This window comes from Dermacentor variabilis, chromosome 1 (assembly GCF_050947875.1).
Source record: "Dermacentor variabilis isolate Ectoservices chromosome 1, ASM5094787v1, whole genome shotgun sequence".
In the NCBI taxonomy this organism is placed as follows: Eukaryota; Metazoa; Arthropoda; class Arachnida; order Ixodida; family Ixodidae; genus Dermacentor; species Dermacentor variabilis.
Window position 1 is genome coordinate 12,362,389 of NC_134568.1, and position 23,945 is coordinate 12,386,333.

Sequence of the window (23,945 nt, forward strand, 5' to 3'; positions counted from 1 at the left end):
TAAGCCGGGATTATTCAGACTCAGAGTCACCAGAATGTTTCTCAGCCAGCCTACACTCAGACTCACTCTCCAGAATCAGACTGAAGCAGGTCTAATTGGCCTACAGGCTTGCACAAACTGAAGCTTTCTACTGAATTGAATACATCGATGATTATAAAAGAACTGATCATATGAGATATACCATGTGTGCCACGTAACTTGTGCCAAAATTTTAAAAAATATGCAAGTGCTACGTAGCTGGACAGAAGCAAGGTAACACTGTTTGCCGTCGCTTGGAGCAAGTCAGACCATCTACTTTTTTTGTATTTTGCCTGGTCACATAATTACTTATTAATAATAAACTTCTCAGATACTATATTCAAAGTAAAAGAGTTTATTTGAAAATTGCAGACCACCCTGAAATATTCCCCGTTCGCGATTTCTGTTGCTCAATACGTGCTACATAAGTTTTTTCCGAGCCTGAAAAAGCCAATGAAATCCGGCGAAAAAAGTGCCACGGGTCTAGTCACGTGCAGCTCTGCTCAGTTTGGCCATATGGTTTGACTCCCTCTAACTCAGACTCACGGATGGGTATGAGTGAGTTTGCCGTACTACGTCGACGACTGTATAGAGTAGCCTTGCATTGTATTTTGTGAAGATACGGCGTGGTGTGAAGTGTTCTGTATTTGCATTTTTCCCACGACAAGTCATTTGGTAGTTACCAACTTCCTGTGTTTTGAAGGCACTTTCAGAAATGTCCAGGAGGACACCCATGTGGTGCTTCGTTAATGCACCGGAAGCAAGACTATGCATGAGGAGCATGCCACATTATTTCTTGTACTGTGTCAGCAGCGCACTCCTGGCAGATGGAGCCCCCATATGTCCTTGTGCCTAATGCAGAAAGCAAATGAAATGAGTGACGAATGTCTGCTACAAAGAGACCTATATGAAAGGTCAACCCTTATCCTTAATTAACAAGCAAACATTTCGTGAGTAAAGCCAATTTGCGCAGCCTTCTTTTTTTTTTTGACACCTTTGCATGCTCGCTCAACCATGAAGTTAAAATGTCACTCCTGCAGTATACGTAAGGTTTTTATCATCATAAACAATACTTTGGTATATAGTGCACTCGTTGCCACATAACATACACTGCTTCCTGAAAGAATTCAAGCTCGGTGCTCGGTGCATTTTCTTCTTTTTCGAACTGACCTTTCAACATGCTCATATACAATAAACTGGAGTTGAAAGAATTTTAAGCGATATCAAGAGAGTGTTCACTAAAGCAATAATTCATTCACGGCAAAACACAAATATAATGGTTCACTATCGACGCTGCAATTCTACAATTGTTCGTTAAACGAAGACATTTGTTTGTCATTTTCAATTGACTTTAGTGCAATAATAAACAGAATGAAGGCACTATAAAACAATATAACCATTAACGGAAACAACAAGCATAACTATATAATGATCACATGCCCTTTTCTTCCCTTCTATAACAGACGACCAGCGTTCTCTAGAGCTATGTGAACAACCATGGTCGCTACAACTGCTTCAGTCTTTGTCTCGGCCTTCCCTCTTCATTCCCCCAAGGCAAGGTGGTGATTTTCCCGTCTTCGATTGCCACTTGTCCGGCGTCGATGTCTGGAAGCAAAGGTGGGAACATTGATTTAAAGAAAAAGAAAGAAAGAAAGAAAGTTTCACACGAAAGACGAAGCATTCATAGTGTTGCAAAGCATATTAGACTGTTACATGAGGTTCATAGCTTTATTGGCTGTATAAATTGCAGCAAACATTTGCTTACTAAATTAGCAAGCATGATGTCATGCGCGCAGGTGCAAACATGAAGCGATCTCACTCGATGATCCCGAACACTCACTGTCACAACAGATGAGAGTGAATGCTTCTGCTGCCTCTCGCTTCAGCGCATCTCCGAAACTTTAGATTACATGACCTCCAACTATAGGCACGTGACAGCGTGCATGCAGCCCCCAGCCATTTCGGCCCGACTAACCTTTGCGCCTGCTAGATACCACCTACATAGGCTGAGCCACCTACTATACCTACCACCTACTATGGCTGAGCGCATACACCACCTGCGGTGGTGTAGGCGCTCAGCCGTGCGGACAGCCATGCGCAGCCACGGCCAGGCTAGCGAAGGATACGTGCGGTCACTTGCCCATCTCTCACGCCTTCTGCACACTTTATCATGCGACCTCCAACATTGGGCACACGTCAAGCCACCATCTTTCTCGGTTCATCCTTGCATGATTTCCTTCGCATCCACAGCAGATAGCGCATGGCGCAATACGATTTTATCGCACTTCGACTTTATATGAACCGTCACGGTGACAGCGAAAATTTGCATATCGTAAAAGAACACCATGCCATCAACAACAACTTAGTCATTACAACATGAAGCGCTAATGCAACAAAACGCACTCAAACAAAGCTCACTTTAATTCCTTCATTTCATATATAGCAAATGTTCGCACACAATTTCATACATTCTAATAAAAATGTTTATAAACCTTAAAGGGACACTAAAGGAAAATATTAAGTCAAGCTAAAGTGATAGACTGCTCAAGAATCTCTAAGGTGTCAATATCACGGACAGAGCTTTAATAATCGAGAAAGTGAGGTAAATGCAGGACATGATTAGAGACTCCCCCAGGACATTCAAGTACTTGCCCGATGACGAAAGCACTCCTCAATTAAATTTCGTTACAAGTACTCAACAACTTGTTGCAAAAAAACAGCCTTGCATTGTAGTATACGACGAAATAAAATGCTACTTGTACAGTGCTACTTTCATTTTTAGAAAAAAGACTAATTGAAATTACCCTTGACAACGATGCGGACGGTCAAAAAGGTTTCATTTTAGTTCGACTCTGCGTTGTGCACGCTTTCGCGTATGCTGTGCTGGCTTTTCTGGCTTGCGAAACTTGCGCAAACTGCAAGTAGCAGAGAATTCAACTTCCATGTGATGTCGTGGGATGCCCGAACTGTTCACGCCACTTGACCAAAAAGCAGCTGCAGCGGCGAATCCACCGTTCTGTCTTGGCTCGGTACCGCCATCTGTCGGGCACTGTTTTACTCACTGACGGCAGCAAATGGTGGTGATGGCGTATGCAACGTCACTGCTCCCACGGATGGGTGGCAGGAGATTTGAATTTCAAAAAGGGTATTCGGACCCTTAAGATGCAATTTTCTCGTAAACCAAGTATTTTCTTAGCAGGAAACAAGCGTTGCGAGGTTTCTGAAAAGGTATTTAAACAGTCCACGTAGAGTTAGTATTTGCCTTTAGTGTCCCTTTAAGCAAACACACACTTGGCATTCAGCAATAAAACGACGGACACCGGCCAAAAGACGTACTAAAAATAAAGAAATCTAAATGTGTTGGCTTCCCTACGAAAGCCTTGTTTACAGTCGATTGTGAACAAGGCTTCCTTAGGGAAGCCAAAAAGTCCCTTAGATTTTTCATTTTCATTACTTCTTTTAGTCAGTGTCCATCATTTTATTGCTTCATGCTTCATCCCGACCAGACGGGCTTCCGTTGAACCCTCGACTTCATACTTGGAATTTGACCACCGAAGTCTAGAATTGAGAAATTCATCCCTTATTTCATGTCGTTCGGTAGACTTGCTTGCTAATCAGCTTTACAGTGTATACATAGGTGTTCTTACCACCTAGGGTGCCTCGCTAGGCGGCGCTGACATAGAGGCACACTACTATCACCCCTCCCCCCCTTCATCTTTGACGGAAAAAATAAATAAATAAGGGTATCCGTAGATGTGTCACAAACCGTGACTGATAAAACAATGATGCACAGTGTTTCAAGAGAAGTTCACATGGGCTAAGTAACGAGATACACAGATATATGACAAAGTGGAATGAAAAAAAAAAGGAAAGGAGATACAAACACGAGGGTTATCACGACAGCTGATAAGCCATTGATATGATTCTTGATTACTGAGAGATGAAAGCTCATGGAGAAATCTATGGTTGCAATGATGGCACACACGTGGTTGACGTCTGTGTGTGATGGGGTGTGTCATGGGTGCGAGCTCTGGTGTGCTTGTGAAAGCCCATACCGTGTGGTAAATTATTGCGCATTGATCGCAGTGTGGGCATTTATAAGAATACAGTGCAGAGTATATGCCGTTTTAGAGACTGAAGTGTGGATATGTATTTGTTCGGAGTTTCCGCCATACTACGGTGTTCCCTCGCGGGAGAACATTATGAGGCAGTGGTAGTGCTCTCTGTGAAAAGTGATAGTGCTGTAGGATCTGTGTGTAGATTGATGGTAGTGGCTTGGGGTGGAACTGCTTGGCACGTCCCTCTCGCGGCTCCCAGTGTGCACGCGCTTGGACGTAAGTGTATGCCTGCTGATTGCCATGTAAGGACTCATGACACTGTCCACACGATTTGTATGTACGGTAGAAGCTAATGCGCTCCCCTCAAAATGCGATGTGCGACTCTGAAAATTTTGGCCCTGAAAAAATTTTTGCATATGGTCTGAGTCTGTCAGAACTTTTACGCACTCTCAGTGCGGTCTCATTGTGATGGCTAAAGCTGTCGCTAGTTCCTCTGCCTCGGCAGCGCTCACACCAGAAACTGAAAACGCATTTATTTTGGTCCCATGATTGTTGACTACGCTGGTGACGAATGCAGTGCTTCTTGCGGTGCTGGCCACGTCTATGTACAAGACATTGGAGTGGTTCTCATACTTCCTCATGAGCGACTGCCCTCGGGTTTGTGGCCATCCGATGTGGAAGTTCGGGTGCATGTTCTTGGGACTCGGTGAGACGTGCATAATTTCCTGTATTTGTGTAGGGATTTTTGTCGGTGCATTGGTATTCCGTACGGCATATAGACGCCAGCAGACAATGAAACCTGTGTTTGCTTGTCAGTTTCGTATGCTTATTACTAAACAGACCCAGAGTTCCACTGATTCTCAGTCTCATTCAAGAATGCTTCTTGCCCGTTACGGTTGACCAGTATCACAAGATGTCGCCACCAACACTACCGTCCCCAGATAAGCCTTCCAGTACTCCCGCACACGACTCAGCCTGTACTGCTACGCTATGAAAAGAACTCTAATATCTCTAAGCGTTGAGAAACAAATCAACACTATACCAACCTCAACTGCGAGAGCATGAACCGGATTCTTCAGCTCGTCTTTCAATGCAGCGTACACCATGGCATGTTGCTGCGACGTATGAATAAGAAGAAAAGACAAACAGGATAGCTATGACTAAGCAGCTGAGTGGGACTTGCTCTTGGCCTGACCAATTTAAACCCACATAGATGCACATAGTGCAAGCTTCCGGGACCTCGAAATCCCAGAAAAAAAACATACTGACAAACTTCAGTGCATCCTAAATAGAGGTGGCATCAAAAAGTTCCAATACTGGTTCAGTTTTGAAGAAAGCAACTTATTTACATCCATTCAAACACTTTCACCTTCGACAATAGTCCCCTTCCACAGCAATTTAGCGCTCTCAGCATTCCTGCCAGTTTCCAAATATGTCCTCGAGGTCTCTTCTCCGGAACGAGTCGAACATCCTTCTGAGATTTGAGCATGATTCAAGGAATCGCTTTGAAATGCCAACATTTCAGCTCAGCTTTTAATTTTGTGAAGAGAGCGAAACAATAGAAAGTGAATCCTTATGAATGACCTGGCTTTCACATCCTAGATTTTACTATAGGGACCAAACCTAGATGCACAGGTTTGGTCCCTGAGATGAAGCAAGTCGTCGCACGTGATGATGATGAAAATGTTTATTGAGGGAATAAGATGGTCTTGGAGATCCTATTGGTGGGGCCCCTGGTCCTGAGCTCCACTGGCCTCCGCTGCCCGCCGGACTTGGTTCAGAAGCCCCATCTGCACCTTTGGGTCTGAGCTGGTGCATTGTACCTCCTATTGCTCCATTCTTGGGGTTAATGGTTTAACCATAGTTTACTTGTAGTTAATTAGCTAGCCTTATGGGTTTCCTCTTGCCGTTGCAGTGGAAAAACCCAACGTCTGCACGACTGAAAAAAAAAAGAAGGCTAGGCATGTCCGCTGCTCGACATAATGCATGCTCATCGCATTTTTCAGCGTTGACAGTATATTGTGCATCGGGAATTCGTCCTGAACGGCCAGACTATGAACAGTGAGTTTTACTGCCAAGTTTTAGGGCGTCTGAGGTAGGCCGGTTGGAGTAAACGGCCCAATCTGGGATGCACGAGGGGTCCGATGCTGCACGACAACAATGCACCCTGTCACGTACGGGTATGCGACAAAAAATGTACAAGCAAGAAAGAAGGCCGCGAATTCACGAGAAATCGCCGTGCGTGACAATTTTGAGTGTATTTGCGGACTTTTTTCATGCTCAGAAAAATATTTTATGTAGCACGTATTGAGCAACAGAAAGCTGTATCACGAGTTGTTCATGTTGCTCTATAATTTTCTCCTTGACACTTTTCACCTGATTATAATATTTGAGAAGTTGATTAATTATTTAAGACTAATTATGTAATTAGACAAAATGCAAAAAGTACTCTAAGTATCTCGAAGCAACGGCAAACAACATTACCTTAGTTCTGTCCAGCTACGTGGAACTTGCATATCTTTAAATCTTGGTGCATGATAGTTGGGACACCCTCAGCACATGCAAGTTTCTCGCTCGAAACAGCACGGTTTGTACCTACATATTTGGCTCCCACTTATTTCACTCTCTTCCCCAAATTAAAAACACAGCTCAAAAGTCGCCATTTCAGTGCAATTGCCATAATGAAGCTCGACTCGCAGAAGGGCGTTAGACTCCTTCCAAAAAAAGACGTCCAGGAGATAATCGCAAAGTGGCAAGAACGTTGGGAGCGCTGTGTTACTGTGTATGGGGACCATTTTAAAGGTGATAGTGTTTCAATACACCATAAATAAATTACTTCCTTCCAAACAGAACCAGCATCGAAAATTTTTGATACCACCATGTGATTTAATATAATGCACTCACTCTGGCCCGTAGGGTCGTCTGCTATGGTGCTACATTGAGCCTCACACAGAGTAGCATCATAGCAGACGATCGAGTGGGCCGGAGTGAGTGCCAGAAGGTTGTGATGTCTTGCTCCCGCGTGACTACTTTCTGCGTCACACGGTCACCCCCTGGGAAATGAAGTCGAAACTGGCTGCAAGGAAGCAAATATATTAAATTACTTAGGGCGCTCTGAGGCTTGTCAGTATTTTTCTTTCTAAAGTTTCAAGGTCCCGGACCTTCATGTAACGCAATAAATGAATAGTAGAAAATATATCGCGTCAGCAATCGTTTAACACAAATTTATGTAGCACCATGATGGGAACGATGAGGACTATACATCGATAATATTGACTGCACCAACAACACATCTGACTAACAATTCGAGAAAAGTGCCATCTTCCCCTGGAGGAAACAATGAACCCCCGAGTTTAGCCTTCTCGATGCAAGGTCCTATTCTCATGTATTTTGCATTTGTCTTGGACCAATTCATTTAAGGCTCCTTGATGCACGGATGAAATATAAACTAAATGATAAATTTCTTGCCAGTACACACAGGCATTTTCATTATGTGAATACAACATCCGCCGTGGTGGCCAAGCGGCTTTGGTGTTGCGCTGCTAAGCACGAGGTTGCGGGATCGAATCACGGCTGCAGTGGCCGCATTTTGATGGGGGTAAAATGCAAGAATACCCGGGCTGTGTCCCATGCATTGGGGGCATGTTAAATATCCCCAGGTGGTCAAAATTAATCTGGAGTCCCCCAGTACGGTGTGCCTGATAATCCAATTGTGGTTTTGGCACGTAAAACTCCAGAACTAATTCATTCACATGAATGCGAATGGTTAACTTTTACTAAAAAAATTTTCAACTGTGTGAAAGCCGCGATACCCTGCGCTGTCATGCAAAACACGTCAGAGAAATAGTCCAGGCTGTTTTGTACGTCACTATGGCACTTGACCACAAGTTTTCAAAACTGTTTCGTGGCATGAGTATAAGCCTAATCAGCACACGGTGAAGAAGAATCGGAGGATGAATGCACGTTATTACGAACAAGAAATTGTGAAATCCGACCATGATGTCCCGATTTTGACGTGGGTGTGGAGGTCTCCAGTAGGTGATATTTCCTTGATGGGTGATAACTCAGGGATGCTCTGGCGTACATGTATACCGTTGGATACAAAACGTCGGAGACAACTATTCTGCATTGCGATGTCCACGTCGTCAATGACTTCTATAGCGAGTATGGCTGCAATATTCATGCGTAGAATAAAATAGGATGGAAGGCAACACCGAATATGCATTTTAAACCGTTAATTGCCCTTGTTTTTGTGCTGAAATCAAGGAAGCACAATGGTGCAGATTATTTTATCTGCAAGAATGAGTTTAGTTATCAGCAAATGAATTTTTCGGAATTCGCATGCATTTGCACAGATATTTACCTGGAAGCTGATTAGGTGTTCTCTTCCACAATAGATCACCCTACAGCCATTAATTTTATTGAGATCGAAAGCTTGTAACTTTGCACCCAGCCAGGCTAAAAGGCAATCCTTATTTGCTCACATTCATCAAAGCTGATCATGGAGTGAACATGATTGGATGAGATCGATAGCCACGATATAGTGTTATTTTACTTCCAACACTTAAAATAAAAAGAAAAAGCCTTCAAAATTCACTCGGGTGATGTCACTACAGATGAATTTCTGCCCAGGCAGAGATCATTTGCAAGAAAAACTAAATTAATCAATCATCTGAGTAATTGTATATAAGCTTTTATTACAAACTTAAGGCGCATGCTTATATTGAAAGTTAAACGAAATCGTCATAAACGTCTTGCTCAATGTTTCTACATGTCACAGTAGCCATGTAAACCTAAATAACTGCCGTCAAATTATTCGCTTCATTTATTTGAACACGTAGGTGGCACCATGAAGTGTGGTATAGTGGGGCAGCGAAAAAGGAAGCTTTGCCATACCTTGCTATCTGGTGGTTCATCTCACGCCCCTGCTGCTGAAGTGACTACGAGCCCAATCGGGAGTTGCGCAAAGCACCAATCGGTTCAGCTAGTGGAAAGAGGCAAGTGCGGGTTCCTTTTACGCCACACTTTTACGACACAGAGGGGTTGGATGGACAGCCGCGCTTAATTCACGGTGCCTTGTGCGTAATTGTGTAAACGGAGCGAATAATTTGACGCCGTTTATTTCGGTCTACACGGCCATTTTGAAACGAAAAGAACACGTAACTAGGTTTCTATGACGATTCCCTTTGACTTTCCAATATATACATGAGGCGTAAAGTTTGTAACTAACAAGTTAATTATAGGTAAAACAATAAATTCCAGAGTTTTACGTGCCAAAGCCGCAATGTGATTTCAAGGCTCGCTGTAACTGATGGATGAGTTTATTTTAGTAAATGGCTCGGTTTTTCTCACTAATGGCATCCGTTTGGGCAGATAATTCATCCGTAGCAACGTGATTTGAGTAAATTTTGTAGATTTTTCCTAAATAGAAGTGTTCAAGGGTAAAAAAAAGACAGCTGTGTAAATATATGGACAAATGACTGGAGAAGCAACTTTACCTGCACTAAACTTTTACCCTCGAACATGGACGACACGACAGTCACCCGGAAGTGTGTTTCAGATCCTGTAAGTGGGAAAAGGAAAGCGCTGATGAGAAAGCGCTAAGCAGCCACTCTCGATCGGTCATGCGCATTTGTACACGCTGCCTGGTCTCAACTATACAATGCAGAAAGTGGTGCTGTGCACATCGTGGAGAGAGAAAGAGAAAGATGCGCATATGCTTTTAATGCAGCTGACGACATTGACGCAAAAATAGTCACAGTTTCGAAGCATTGATTGCTATATCAAATTATTATATAGAAATACGAAGTAAGCTTAGTCATTTTATTAACCGCATAATATGCTGTAAAGATTCGCTTAATTACTAACTAAATTAGCAAGAACATTGTCAGGAACGCACAGGCAAACATGAACAAATCTCACTCGATGACAGCAGACACTCGTCAAAACGGTGGTGGCATGATGAAGAGCGGCAGTGTGTTGCGACGCCTGTTTCTCGAACCTCGACCAGCGTTACTATTGGGTAGCACGGCGTTGTCAACGGGCTACAGGCGTCCGGTAGACCATGGCTATCAGGCAAGGACGAGACGATTTCTAGTGCGAAACTTGCACTGTTTATTCAATGGTTGGTGAAGGATAAGAAGAAGAGAATGAATGAGTTGAAAAAGTACATTGTGGGGCCCCTTAAATAGCCCACTAAAATCGGAAGCAGGATCTTGCTCATGTCAACGTCATGTGACATGCACTGAGTCCCTTGGTGCTTGGCGGCTGCTCCCACTTTCCCAGGTGACGTTGCACTTGCTTGCCTCCTCTGGCAGCAACCCACGGAGTCTGGTCGAGGATGGGCGGCCGATCCATTCTTTGAGGCAACGTTGCACTTGCTTGCCTCTCTGACGGCAACCCATGGAGTCTGGTTCAGGATGCGCAGCCGATCCTTTCTTCGAGGCGGCGTTGGTTCGCGGAAAGGGCCTCCCCTAGAGTTGGACAGTTCGTGGAAAGGGTCTCTTCTAGAGTCGCACAGTTTGTGGAAAAAGTTATCTCCTTGGTTGCACACACACAGAGGCCTGTAAACACTGCAGAGCATCCGCCAGACTGGCAACCACTCGAGACAACCATAGCAAATTAGGAACCCAACCTCCGTTTCGGATGAGCAGGGTCTTTTGAGCATCCTTTTTGCTCAGGGTGTTACACGTCAACCGTAAGAAGCAGCAAGCGAATTTCTCTTCGTGCCGCCTTGCTTCAACTCAAACTAAGCATGCAAAAACACAGTGCACACGAAGCCATCATCTATCTCAGGTCGGCTAGCCTTTGAAACCAGTGCAGATTGCCTCCAAGATAGAATGCGCATGGCCGCGCTCGGCTGCCGCAGCTGGAGTACATGAGGAAATGCGCACTAACCTGCCACCCTTCCTTCTTCCCCTTCTAGCGTGCGCACATCTTCCAGCTCCTCCGCTACCCCGCTTGCACGTGTGAGAAGACGGCGTGCAGCTTCCCCACCTTCTTCCCTTGTGAGTGTGAGAACACATCTCCGCATCAATCCACCCATCCTTCTCGGGGCTCACCCTTGCAAGATTTCGCTATAGCATACGGCACATGGCCGAATGTTATTGCACTTGGAGGTTATACAAACATCACAGCGATGGCAAGAATTCACCTAGGAGCGTCCATGTAATTGCTATCGCAATAAAACAAGCCATATATGGCGACTGCTGAGAAAGTAACTGCCTCGGGTAGCATGCGACAGGTACCGCCTGCAACTTTTGGGCCAAGGTGGGTGCCTATCAAAGAGTGCATGTGACGGGCAGCACATACCTTTGGGAACATTGTGCATGTAGCTCTCGTTCTCAACCAGGAGCTCTTGCGGCTGCGGGAAGTGAAAACGGGATAAAAGTTATTACACCAAACCATGATCTATACGTGAACTATACGTAACAGCACATACTCGTGTGCAAGTCGCCCGAGAAATCTCAATTGGTGGTTGCAGCCCTTGGCCCTCAACCACCGCTTGCGGCCAGAATATTTAATGAGCTGGAATGTCCAATAGTGGACACTCAGACTAGTTGGCCATTCCGTCTCCTGTGGACATTCCGTATTGATGGACATTCAGGCTCTGAATACCCAACCACTAGAAGTAGGGGAACACGGTTAATTTATATCAAGACATGGAAAAAGGGGGGCCCCCCAGGGTGTTATTAGTGTCGAGCCCCCAAATCTTATTTTTGCCTGCACGTACTGCCGGCAAACAAAGAGTAGTAGTAGTAGTAGTAGTAGTAGTAGTAGTAGTAGTAGTAGTAGTAGTAGTAGTAGTAGTTAGAGCACTGCACGGGCCAAATTTTTTGGCCCAGGCCCGGCTCGGGCCCACTTTAACACGCCCGAGACCAGCCCGCCCAGGGCCTGGGCATTCATTACTAAGCTTAGACAGGGCCCGCGTATGCAGGACCAGGTGCGGCCTGTAAGTAAAAAATATATTCTTTTTTTACTTACAGATTGTACCGTATGTGTCAGCCTCACCTTCTAGGGGTCTAATCAGCTACAGTGTATAAGCAATAAAAGACCAAAATCTGTTTCTCCCATGGGAACATCGGTGATCTGGCCCATTGCATGTGCTGTTATTTTTTCGCTGGGGCGCATGAATTTACCTTGATCGTACGATTTGGTCCTATAAGGTCATTTAGCATGTGAATATATATGTATATACATATAAAACAGGCAAATTCACGAGCATACAGCATAAAATATATGCACAAGTAGAAAGAGACACCCCTTAGGTTACCGCAAAGGCGGTAACAGGGAAATGATTTGAAGAGCGGTTTTTTGTGTAATTTATTTTTCCTTACGCGAGAACAATGTTCGTTTTTGTGGAAAAGAAAAAAAATGAGAACTTCATCTGTTTTTCTATTTTTTTCGCAAAGGTACACTAAGAGCCAGCTCTTTCCACACGTAAGTTCAACTTGGCACAGAATGCCTTGGACCATGCAATGCATAATGCTCGCGTGTGCTCGAAGGCACGATTTAGGCCCTTTAATGAACGGGCCCGAGTCGAGCCTGGGCCCGTAGCTTCAAGCTCGAGCCCGGGCCCGCCGAAAAGCAAGGTCCGCCCAGGCCTGTGCAGTGCTCTTGTAGTAGTAGTAGTAGTAGTAGTAGTAGTAGTAGTAGTAGTAGTAGTAGTAGTAGTAGTAGTAGGAGCAGCAGCAGCAGCAGCAGCAGCAGCATGAAAACTCACGTTGAGGGCTTCCTTCAGTTTGTTGAGTATCTTCAATTCTGTTGGCCCAGTCTTAGAAGAAAAAGAAGAGGTTGGTTATTGTTTCACAAGTCAAAGTGCAGTCATCACATACTTCGTCGTTCAGGAAACGCACAATTTGGTTTATTTATTTATTTTCTGAATGGCACAGAGATCTGAAATTTGCCTTCTTTACACATACAGAACCTAAACCTGCACATTTCTGGTATAAGGCTACCTCCCCCCCCCCTACACACACACTTTTTTATAATGTTTCCTTTATTTATAAGCAGTATTTCATCAGTGACATTCAGTAGTAACTTAGACTCAGAAGCTAATCATCCAGATCTTAACGGAACAAAATTTCTAGACATATACAGCCAAGTAAGTAAGCGTGCTTATGTATTTTTAAAAGTAAGTATGGATGGTAATAAATGTTGGTGCTTCTTAAACAAAATTAAATGAACTATTAAATGAATTTTATATATTGGACACAGACATTTTGCTAGTTAAACAACCTGATTTGGCTGCACTATTCATTATGTAAATTACTTATTTCTGTTGTGGGGATGCACAACTCTCACGTGTCCCCTGATATATTGTTTTAGCTCCCATCTCCTGTAATCAGGCTTCGCCGCGTGCCTTTACTGCGCAGTTGGTAGCTTGCAGGGTAGTACAAGAGATGGCGCGAGTGTTGCTCTGCTAACACCACCTAACAGCGGGGTTACTTGGGCGCAAAAAGGAGAAGGCTTTTCCTCTTTGGCTCGGGACCGGTAAGCGGCGCGGACGTTCTGCGCGCACGCCGATCCATGCTTCTGCGAGACCGTTTCGCGAAGCCTACCCCGGAATGGACAAACACGATCGTTCAAACGCGTCACCGTTCGCGTGACCGTATGCACGAACGACCAGGCGTTGGTGTCCAGCATGGGACGAACATATTCGCTCGTTATCTGGTCGCAGTGAGTCGGACTCTCGCAATTTGTTGAGCGCCCATCGGCATGTTTTGTGGATAGCAACTCGGCTAGCAGGCATTAGTCTATGAAAGGTACAATAAATGCCCTTGTGATTGTTTGCACTACTTTGTTGTCGTTCCTTTTTCACAAGAGCACTGGTGAGAACCCCACGCTGTTTATAGAAATTGTTTTTGAGTGCTTTTGTCAGGTACTTCTCTGTGCCATACCGTGTTTTGTTATTACCCCTGCTTGTTTTTTGTTGACAAATTTCACTGCATACCTTATAGATTTCATGTATTTGTCAATGTACACAGGAAGAACAGCGGTGTTTCATGTATGTGCTGACATGCTACACCCAATTTATGCCTTTATTGTCTTTTCTGCTTACTATTAGTTTTCTTTATTGCGTGTTTTGCTGACCTGTCTCGCTGCAATGTGTTGTCAGGGGATTGAGAGTTTTCAAGCCGTCTCTTTATGACTATTTTTCTCGCCCTGCTCCATTTTCTAAGAGAAATAAAGCTTCATTCATTCATTCAACTTACATTACTGATTTTAACGCCCCAAAGCAACTCACAGGCCACAACAGATGATCTTGTAAGTGGGCTGCAGATTAATTTTGACCACCATATGGTTTTTTAACGTGCTGCATGCAAGTCCAAGCACACAAGGGTTATTTATTGTCGTCCCCCACTGAAATGCCGCCACCGCGGTCGTAGAACAAACCTGTGGCATCGTGCTCCGAGTGGCATTGAACAACAGGCATGCTGAGTGCGAATTACATTAACACATGTGCTATGCAATCTGCGCTCAACGTTCCTGTTGTTCAAGACCACTACACAACCCAAATTCAAAAGTGTAGAGGTACAGGCCAGTTGATGCAACGTTGTCAAGGATAAAAGCAGCTCAATAAACACAGGACAGATAGCAAGATGAAGCAACACAAGCGCCAACTTGCAACTAAGCATGGGACACCTTCCCTGTACTCAGGGAGTCCTCTTAGTCGTTTCAAATGCCATTAAGCGAGCGAGGCAGCTGAAGGAGTCTTAGTATAAAGATATTTGTAATGTGGTAATGTGGTTGTATCTGGACTAGTACAACTCCACAGGCATGCATTTTCTTTTATTCTGGTTAGTTCTTTATTCACCACTGATTGTTTACAGAATGTAGTGGCTTCAATGGGGGATTCGAACTGAGGACCTTGAGTACAGGAACTGGGTGCTCTTGGGGTTACCACCTGGCCGGTTTTTTTCCTTCACGGTACTGGCACGATCCCCACACCAGCATGCTATTTGCCAGTTTTCCAGTTCTTCACAAATCGGAATGTTATAAGCTGCATCGCAAGCAAGCGTGCTGTCGGGCATTCGTATACATGGCAGACAGTTGAACTGTCATGACCGCATTCATATACTTAATTTCTTTCAACTTTTCTACGTCGTGTAATTCCAAGTTGAGAGATTGATACACACACGCAGACACACAGGTTGCCCCACATAACTTGAGCCAAAGTTTTAAACATGAAAGGCACTCCGGATGCGAGTTGAACCGAATGCACAATGTTGGCACTGGCCTAGAATTACTCCAGCTATTTTTTATTTTCCCCTTACCTATCGGATTAGTTATGTTTAATTAATAAACTTTTTAAGTATTGGCTGCAGACCCCAAGTGTGATACGCAAAGTTGTAGAGCACCTTGAGAAACCTCTCAATAAATTGTTTTCAACACGATATACCTCATGTGGTCCTTTTTTTTCCACGAAATATGAAAAAGTGCCACGTGACGGGGTACTTGCGTACTGTTATTGTGCTGCTCTCAAGCGCGCGATGGATAAACAAGGTTGGCTGCAGTGAGACTGGCCAGCAACAGGCCATTATGCCTAGTGTAGGTATCTGGGCATGCAGCTCTTACCGCATGACGGTGCAAATGCTGAACATTTACTAAACCAGTCACAACGTCGATTGTAGATATGTCACTGTGGCCCCCCTACTTAATTTTTGTTTTAATAAAGTAATGCACTCAATCACAGAGGCCTTTCAGAAAGCAGTTTTTAAGTTGCTTTACTTTGTTCTTACCAAAGTGAATTGTCGCCAAGAATAATTCAGTCCTCCGCTAGGTGCTCGCAAATGCGAAAATCGCAGCTGCCGCACTCTGTGCACGTGAAACGAAATGCAAAGTTGGCATTTGCGGTAATCGTAGCAGCGAAAAACGCAGTGTAATATTGCACCATGTGGACTGGGCTTTAGACCTGTTTTAAGAAAGAAATAAGTTCGATAAATGCACATGGAAGCGGTGCACAGAGGAACGTAGGTAAGGCTGAGCATATAAAATCTGCATTGCGGGAGCGTGTGGCATTTGCAACCATGTCATGGGACCGAAGTACATTTTCAGTGCTTAAAAAAAAGTAGAAAAGAAAAACACCGAGTGCGTTGTCGGGAAGGCACGTATTCACTACAGGCTATATATATATATATATATATATATATATATATATATATATATATATATATATATATATATATGCTACACATTGTGGTGCAGAACGTGAAGCATATAGTTCCATGCACAAGACCTCTGCGATGGGAGAAAAACAGTTCCTTGCGCGTAGTTAGGAAATAAAATTGCACATGTCATTGCATCTGATATTTTTAAAAAACGAAGAAAAATGGAGTGAGTGCACCGTAATTAGCAAAAACTTCGAGTATATAGAGTTAAATATATTTGACTGACATTAATTCTTCGAAATATAAGGGATGAAAAAGAAGAACAAGAAAGAAAGGCTCAATGAAGTGTCGACACTGAAGACGATCGAAGCCGACATACGTGGAGGTTCTAATGGGTCTATGATTATATATATATTTGTATATATAGTATCTTTTTGTCTTTCATGTTTATTATTCACACATACCGTATCCTATTTTATCATATCTTACGCACAATTATGTCGACCTTTTATTCTGTAGCATCCACATTTCTTTGACGCTTCCTTTCGGCCAAGGCGCCAGGCACGGGCCAATCCTGGAGATTGTGTAGTCTGTGGTGTAATGTAGCTAATTTTCGACTATACTTGTGCCAATCTGCCTTTTGTGATGCCGAACTGCACATGCACAGCGCCCTAGCGGCTGAGGACCGAAGCGATTTGGCAGGCACACTGCCAGACCCAGCTCTCTCTTCTGAATGAGCTGAGCCTGACCGTGGCAGGCACTGCACTTGTCAGTTGAAAAGGGCGCAAGCCGTTTCTCTTAGACTCTTACAGACCGGCACATATCCGTGTCTGGCTGTTCTACATGAAGTTTACCCTGACATATATTGCGACGACACCTGCCCGTCCTGTGGGCAGACCGCCACTCTAGCACACGTGTGCCCACGACCGGGCCAGTGGGCTAGAACTGCCGGCCCCGACGTGGGACTAGCCGGGTGCGCGACGAGTTGGCATCCTCGCCGGACCTCCAATAAAGTTCTTTCACTCACTTGTCAGTCTCGCCATTCTCACTGCCGCACGCACGGAATGGCTTTCGAACATTATTGCCATCGAAATTTGCCGTGATTCCAATGTCGTGTGTAGCTTATGGCAGCACTTCCCGTGACCATCCCAGCAGGACAATGTAGTTTTTCCAATTTCCGTCGGCGCCGTGAAGCCTGGATTAGGGCTGTGAAACGGCAAGATGCACAAGGGCGTCCAAGGCAGGACTTTGTGACAGGTATGTATTGTCATATGTAGTTTACCTTCTTGTTTTTGTCGTTGCTGACTCATATGAATAATCTCGACAAAGACGAAAATGTATGTTTGAGCTAGCGAAACAAACGATCTCTGAGCTTGCGCGAGCAGGCCGAGTGAAACACAAAGTGTTTTTTTTTCTTTCTTGCCTCGTCTCTGTGCGGCCGGCACTAGAACGCCATCATTTAGCAACTTCCCACCGTGCACACTTACAGCTTTATAAACGCTCAGTGAACGCTCGTGATGTCGGTGTAGTTATCTGTCAGAGCCAAGCATGCCTGGGCTGACGTGGGAAACAGCGTGCACTGCAGAAGTAGCTGATGGTGCTAGTAAGCAATCGTTGCTTGTTGTAGTTTCGTCATTCTTGTCGGCACTAAGTAATAGTTACTTGCAGAAGGCTTGTTCATTTAGCGAATCGTGATGTAGTATGGTGTGTACTAAGGCTCATTTTTTCGCACGGCACCCTTCTGGAGTCGAGTGGCGCATCTTATTGTGTAACTGACACATTTCAGGGTTGCCTTCGCTGTCGCCCAGACATCTGGATTTCATACCGACGCTGTTTGTGCGAACGGTCCAGTTAAAAAAAATAGGAATAAAAAAAATAAAGACGCGGTCGACCGCTATGTTCGTACCACGACATGTTCTAAGAGGAAGACAGGTTCCCCACAAACAGGAGGTATCACCGATTCTGTGCATTCTGACCATTTTTTTTGGCATTTTTGTAGATGTACACCCACTTTTTGTGGGTATATAACATATGCAAATTGGTATTCTGTTCGCCTACCCGCTGCCTGCGTATGTACGCCTCGCACTATGGCACACCATAAAGCAAGACATGCAGTTGTGAAACGTGATATTTGCCCTAAGAACTACACCTCATGCCCTATTCGAGTCATGCATTCATGTGTGTACTCATACTGTTTTATTATTTATTCACTTTACGCCACAGGTGCAGCGGTTTCAGGTCAAGGAGGAACTTGTAAAGCCTTGCTGAAGCGCTTCTTCCAGCCATTCATCATGCTAAAGAAACCTCTGGGCACAATGCATTCACCAGCAGGCTCCATGGCCGGCTGATGATGACAAAATATGACGGCATGTACACATTGTTTCGGTTTTTCGGTCTTGTCTCACACGCTACTTGTTTGGTCACGAGTCTCGCGTATGGTGGCTGTCGCGGCGCGCAGCGACGCCTGTTTCTCGTGGGGATTACGCCTGTGACGTTAATGTCACCTACTCTGCGACTAGTTCTCACTTCTTGTGGGCACTGGCAAAGCAGCCACCCAGACACTGCCTAGCGCGAGCCCTGCTCAGTCCAAGCGAGAGAGAAATCTGGGGGTTTTTGCTTCTTGAATATATGGCTCTGCCTAGGCAGTATGGAGGAGGTTTCTTAGTGCATGTTGTACACGTTTGTCCTCTAGGCATGCCGGCATTATGGAGTGGGGTGGAGTTTGTTTACGCTTCGACGCTGGCTGCCCACGCGGTGAGGCAGTGGGCACGGACGCCCCATTTGGTGATCGCTGTGTCTGAAGGTACGTCGGACAGACTTTTTCGTGTCTGCAGCACTAGTGCCGAGTCAGTCATGCCGGATTAAACCTTTCTTGCCCCTTACGGCGTCTCACTTGCACCTTCAAGAAAACACAGATTTGTATGCTGCTGTCCGCAACTTTTCAGGAGCATTTTTGAGTGGTCCCTTTGAGTGAAATACACACAGCGCCTTAGCAACCGCGGTGGAATGCCACTGCCTGATGTCACGCCGTGAGGATTATTGGCTTCGCGTCTCGCCCACATAAGGTTAGGTTAGCTTAGGTTAGGTTACGTTAGCGTAAAAGGCATTAGGGTGGCTGGGCATATTCTCACTGCGGTTACACTGTGTGGAGGAAATGATGTCCCGACAGGTACCTAATAAAGAAATAAGAGACAAACATTTTCTGCCAGCACTCCTTTTAACTCTTTTGGTAACTCTAGAAACATGCTCATTTTTGGTGCTTTTATGTTTTGACATTTTATTTCAAGACCTAGTAGTTGCAACATATACCGCGATACATAAAATTACAGCCCGATCACTGGCGCTTTAGAATGAATGCAAAGGAGTAATAATTGCTCAGACAGTTTTTGAGAATTCTTACGTGAAATTTCAAAGAAGCACCTCCAGAACACGAATGAAAGTAATAACTTGCTATTTTTGGCATACGTACTGAGAGTTTAAAAAAGAAAACTGAAATAAAGAAAATATGCACCTGGCTCCTGGTTCCCACTTCTTTTTAAAAGTCAGGTAATACTAGCCATAGTGATGCCCATGTTATGCAGGAAAGCAGTAGCTTCACAAATGTCCAAAAGAGTAAGTTCCTATTGCTCGGGGAGCATTTGTTTTTACTCATTACAGCAGGCACCTGGTTAGTTTTTTAATGCATTCTTTAGGCTCACGAAGCAATGGCTGTCAGGTCGGGGAGCATGCAGAAGCTTCCTCATACTTGTTTATTGCGCTCACTCAGCTCTTCTGCGCAGGAAAGTGTGCGTTCAACTGGCGTTGGAGCCTCCACATGCTTTGTTCAGTTCCCGTACAGTGCTGTACAGTAATGTGGAGCGTTGGACAACATTGTACAGTAACAAATAAGAAACGCTGATACATTAAAGCAACCCGAGGTGGGAAACCAAAGTTGCACTGGATGCTGGCACTCATTAGCTTCTACCGTTGTTTGAGACATCATTGAAACAGCCTATACGTCAGATCAAAAAGTTGACAGACCGAGAGGAGCTCCTGTGTCTTAACTAATGCTGTCATTTAAAAATATTGTCGCTGAGTCGACCAAAGTGCGAATTTTGCATCACTTTATTGAGAAAGTGATAGGAGCACTGGACGTTAGCTTCGATGGTACCTTCAGTCGAAGCTTTACATTTCTAGACACCTCAATCTACCAAAAGTTGTAAAATCTGACAAGCAGTTGAAGTTCAGTCATCATTTGAGACGGTGCATGATGTTACTATTAGAATTCCAACGGAAATGTTTAACAGTGTGCAGAAAAAACTGTCACTTAAAGTTAATTGCTTTCTGTAGGCGCAGTAACGAAAGAGTTAAAACACATGCAGTAGTATGGCTTTGTTCACAGCGCAATGATGTCCTCAAGCTATTGTATATGTGCACGATAGCTGGAATTGCACCTGAAAGGAATGAGGGTGAGCACTGTGGAACTCAACAACATGCTCAACAACACCGTGCCCCAGTCATTCGGAGCACTTTTGATCGCGATCAAGCTCGATCGAAAATCCATCGTGTCACACAAGTACGTTTTCTGTCTTGCCATAAGACAGTCGCGGTCACCACTGCCAGAGCTGCTCCGTTGGTGGCAAAATGTGCTCAAAGTTCGATAACATATATATTACATTTATAACTTCCACAGAGTTCAGCTGGTTTGACCGATGGTATACTTTGTCTTATCAGTATTGGTTAGAAGTTATAACGTACGTACGACGTTCTACATTGTTGCCACACAGGCTGACACTTTTTGTTTTCCCTTCCGTGTACTGGCAGAAGCTGCTCGACTAAACTCTGCTCACGTGCGTACAAAGATAAAAAAACAATTATAAAAAATAAAAACATCCACTACACGGTGTTGTGGTGGACGCAATATCACTGGACTTTTCAGTTCTACTTGGGCAACATGCGGTTAAGTTTAGTTTTATTTACCGCAGCGCACATAAGAGGCTGTGAGATTTATGCCTTCTTGCGTAGCGCTTACCAGAAAATGAAGGCGAAAGCGATTCGAAACTAGACGTAGCCACGTTCAAATTGTTAACCCCCTTGTTTTTTTATACACCTAACTTGACCACCCGATTCATGGCCAGTTCCCCACTGTGGGTATATGCGGCACAACCACTCAGGTCAACAACGACAAAGATAAAGAAACTCACTGACGCTGCTCTTGTGGTATTACAGGTTACGCCACAGGTCAGCAGATTTCTCCTCGCAAAAACAAGCCAACGCTGCATTACTGTAGGCTCGCAGTGAGCACAGCGTAAGGGTCTCTTCAGCGCATACGTGCCAGAGACAGGAGCACCGTGCACAATATCTTTACTAGCTGTTGACAACGTAATCAGGTGTCAGAGCTCGCTAACATTTTCACAGATAAAAGCTTCAAGCTTGAACCGTACTAAAATTTCAATTTTGACCATAATTCAGACTAGTAAAAATTAGAAACGGTAGTTTCAACTAGTTTTAAACCAGACAGCGTACAACAAAAAATATTGGTTCTGGAGGCTGCCATACTGCGATGACGGTGACAGTGGAACTATACCGATGCAAGGAGGCGCAGCATATGGGCACATTTTGAATAACAAAAGAGGCTCAAGTACAATAAAACACAAAAATATTTAGCCTATCTTGCTAAACATTGAAGCAAAAATACATACTCAGCGTTGCAGTTTCACGTAAGAAGTGGTTTCGGTTTCGGTATCCACGGCTGTTTGCTCGCAATTTTGCCTGGACAAGGTGTATGACCTGGACGCAAACAAAAAGAAAAAGAATGCGAAAAACCGAGGACGAATACAAAGGTAAATTTGGATGAACGAGGTCTTCCAGCGATTGAACTTCGAGTGTACACTTCTGAATAAGAGTATTTCTCACAAGGTAAGTGTGTACCGGAATACAATGGGGATGCTGTTTTTGCAGGAACTGGCGTGAATTCTCGCTGTTTATTTGTGTATACTAAATGCACATTTACTGCATGTCATTACCAGCCTCGTCACATTACCTGCTAGACCTTTCTCACCACGTGAGGAGTTGATACAAGTGTCAGATCGAGACGTTTCGTTGTAGATTGCAAGGAAGCAGTGGCGTAGCTAGGTCGTCTGGCACCCGGGGCCCATAGGTCTTCTGTCACCCCCCCCCCCCCAGGTGTAGCCGGCGGAAAGAGGGGTGTCTTCAGACGTATATGACACCCCCCCCCCCCTCCACAGGGCCCTTGCACCCGGGGCCCACGGCCCCCCGGCCCCCCCTATTGCTACGCAACTGCAAGGAAGTCGGGGCGCGCGGTACGATACCAATCAACGAAAGTGGTTGTTCACAAATACACGCAAACCAATGGTCAGGTTGCTGGGACCGTTCGCGTCTACAGCTTGGAGATATTCGTTGCTCTAGTTGTACGACGAAACCGGAATGCAGTTTGCTCTTCGTGCTGTACATATATGTCTGGTTTTTGCTTTAAAGTGCTATAGCGTTTATCACCTGTTTCTTTTTTAAATTTTTGTGCGTTTTTGTGGAAGAAATTTAAAAGCTAATGAGCGAGACCGCAAGTTATTAACGTGACTGTAGACTCACTAGAATATTTCTTGTTATACATGTTCGCTTATGGATCAAATTTCAGGTTTAGATCTTACATTATAAAATAGATCACATATAGCAACTTGAGGTACATTTTATATATGTGACACTCATCTTTGTACTTGTGCCTTAATTCTCCCAGAACTCACCATACTTGAGAAGGGTGTTGGCTCATTAACGGAGCGCAGTAGCAGCCTTGTATAATTTTGAAAAAAAAAAGTCCCTTGGAGCAGTAGCCAAGACCGTGCTTTTTAGCCTGCAAGTTTCCATATGCTAATAAAGTCCCACCAGCTCCAATGTTTGTGCGTGATATGCTTACCCCTAAAGAAAGATGAACGAAATAAATACGAAGGATGGCATGGATAGTTACTTCCAACTATTTTATTCAGGACAAAGATGCAGGTATATACAAAAGAAAATGTCTCATGCGCAGGATGCAATGATGAGTTTGCATGTCCAGATATTCTAACGGAGCAACCACTTGTCAAAGAAGCTGATCTCCATATCACACAATGTATTCGAAGTGTCACTAATACAGTTTGAACATGTCTCAGGTTATTCAATGTAAAGTAGAATACAGATGACTTGGCACACTTGCCTACACACTGCAATGACTGCTCGTGTGAGTCGTGTTGCCAGGAATTTAAGATTCTAGGTAAAGAGCAAAGATAGACTGCATGCAAACTAATGAAAGCATATCTTATAAAGGAGACAGATTCACTCTGTATCACTCACACTTACATTAGGTTGTATGATATGGAGGTCAGCTTCTTTGACAAATGGTTGCCCCATTATAGGATATCTGGACATGTAAACTGATCATTGTGCTCCGTGCGTGTTAAATCTGTCCATACCTGCATATTTCACCAAATAAAATAATTGGAAGCTACTGCATATGTTGTTCTTTCTGTTTATTTCACTGTCCTCATCTTTCAAGGTGGTAAACATGTCATGCAGTAAATGCCAGTTAGGCCAAGTTCTTCTTACCCTCATTTGTGGCATATATGTGAGCATAGCTGTGAAGCAGGTCATGTCCATGCTGCATTTATACCCCAGATGATTTTTATTTAAGCTCACTTGGAAAGGTTAACCATTGCTGAAGTGTAGCATTTCTTAAATAAAGCTGTTAGGCTGCACAAATTATTAGATAGTGTGAGTGTCAAACATG

The 23,945-nt window shown here is 44.2% G+C and overlaps 1 protein-coding gene across 2 annotated transcripts; it reads right to left on the minus strand.

Annotated features, from left to right (window-relative positions):
* Positions 1–357: 357 nt before the first annotated feature.
* Positions 358–21,735, minus strand: LOC142575483 (DNA-binding transcriptional regulator BolA). 2 transcript variants are annotated; one of them, XM_075684891.1, is made up of 6 exons: positions 21,370–21,735; positions 12,799–12,849; positions 11,388–11,439; positions 9,575–9,639; positions 5,123–5,191; positions 358–1,623 (listed from the first exon to the last, which is right to left on the minus strand). In XM_075684891.1, the coding sequence occupies exons 1-6, from the start codon at positions 21,445–21,447 to the stop codon at positions 1,534–1,536; spliced, it is 405 nt and encodes a 134-aa protein (XP_075541006.1). In that variant the 5' UTR covers positions 21,448–21,735; the 3' UTR covers positions 358–1,533. The 2 variants fall into 2 exon arrangements, with proteins under 2 accessions (XP_075541006.1, XP_075541012.1); XM_075684897.1 differs by lacking the exon at positions 5,123–5,191.
* Between the last annotated feature and the right edge of the window lie 2,210 nt (positions 21,736–23,945).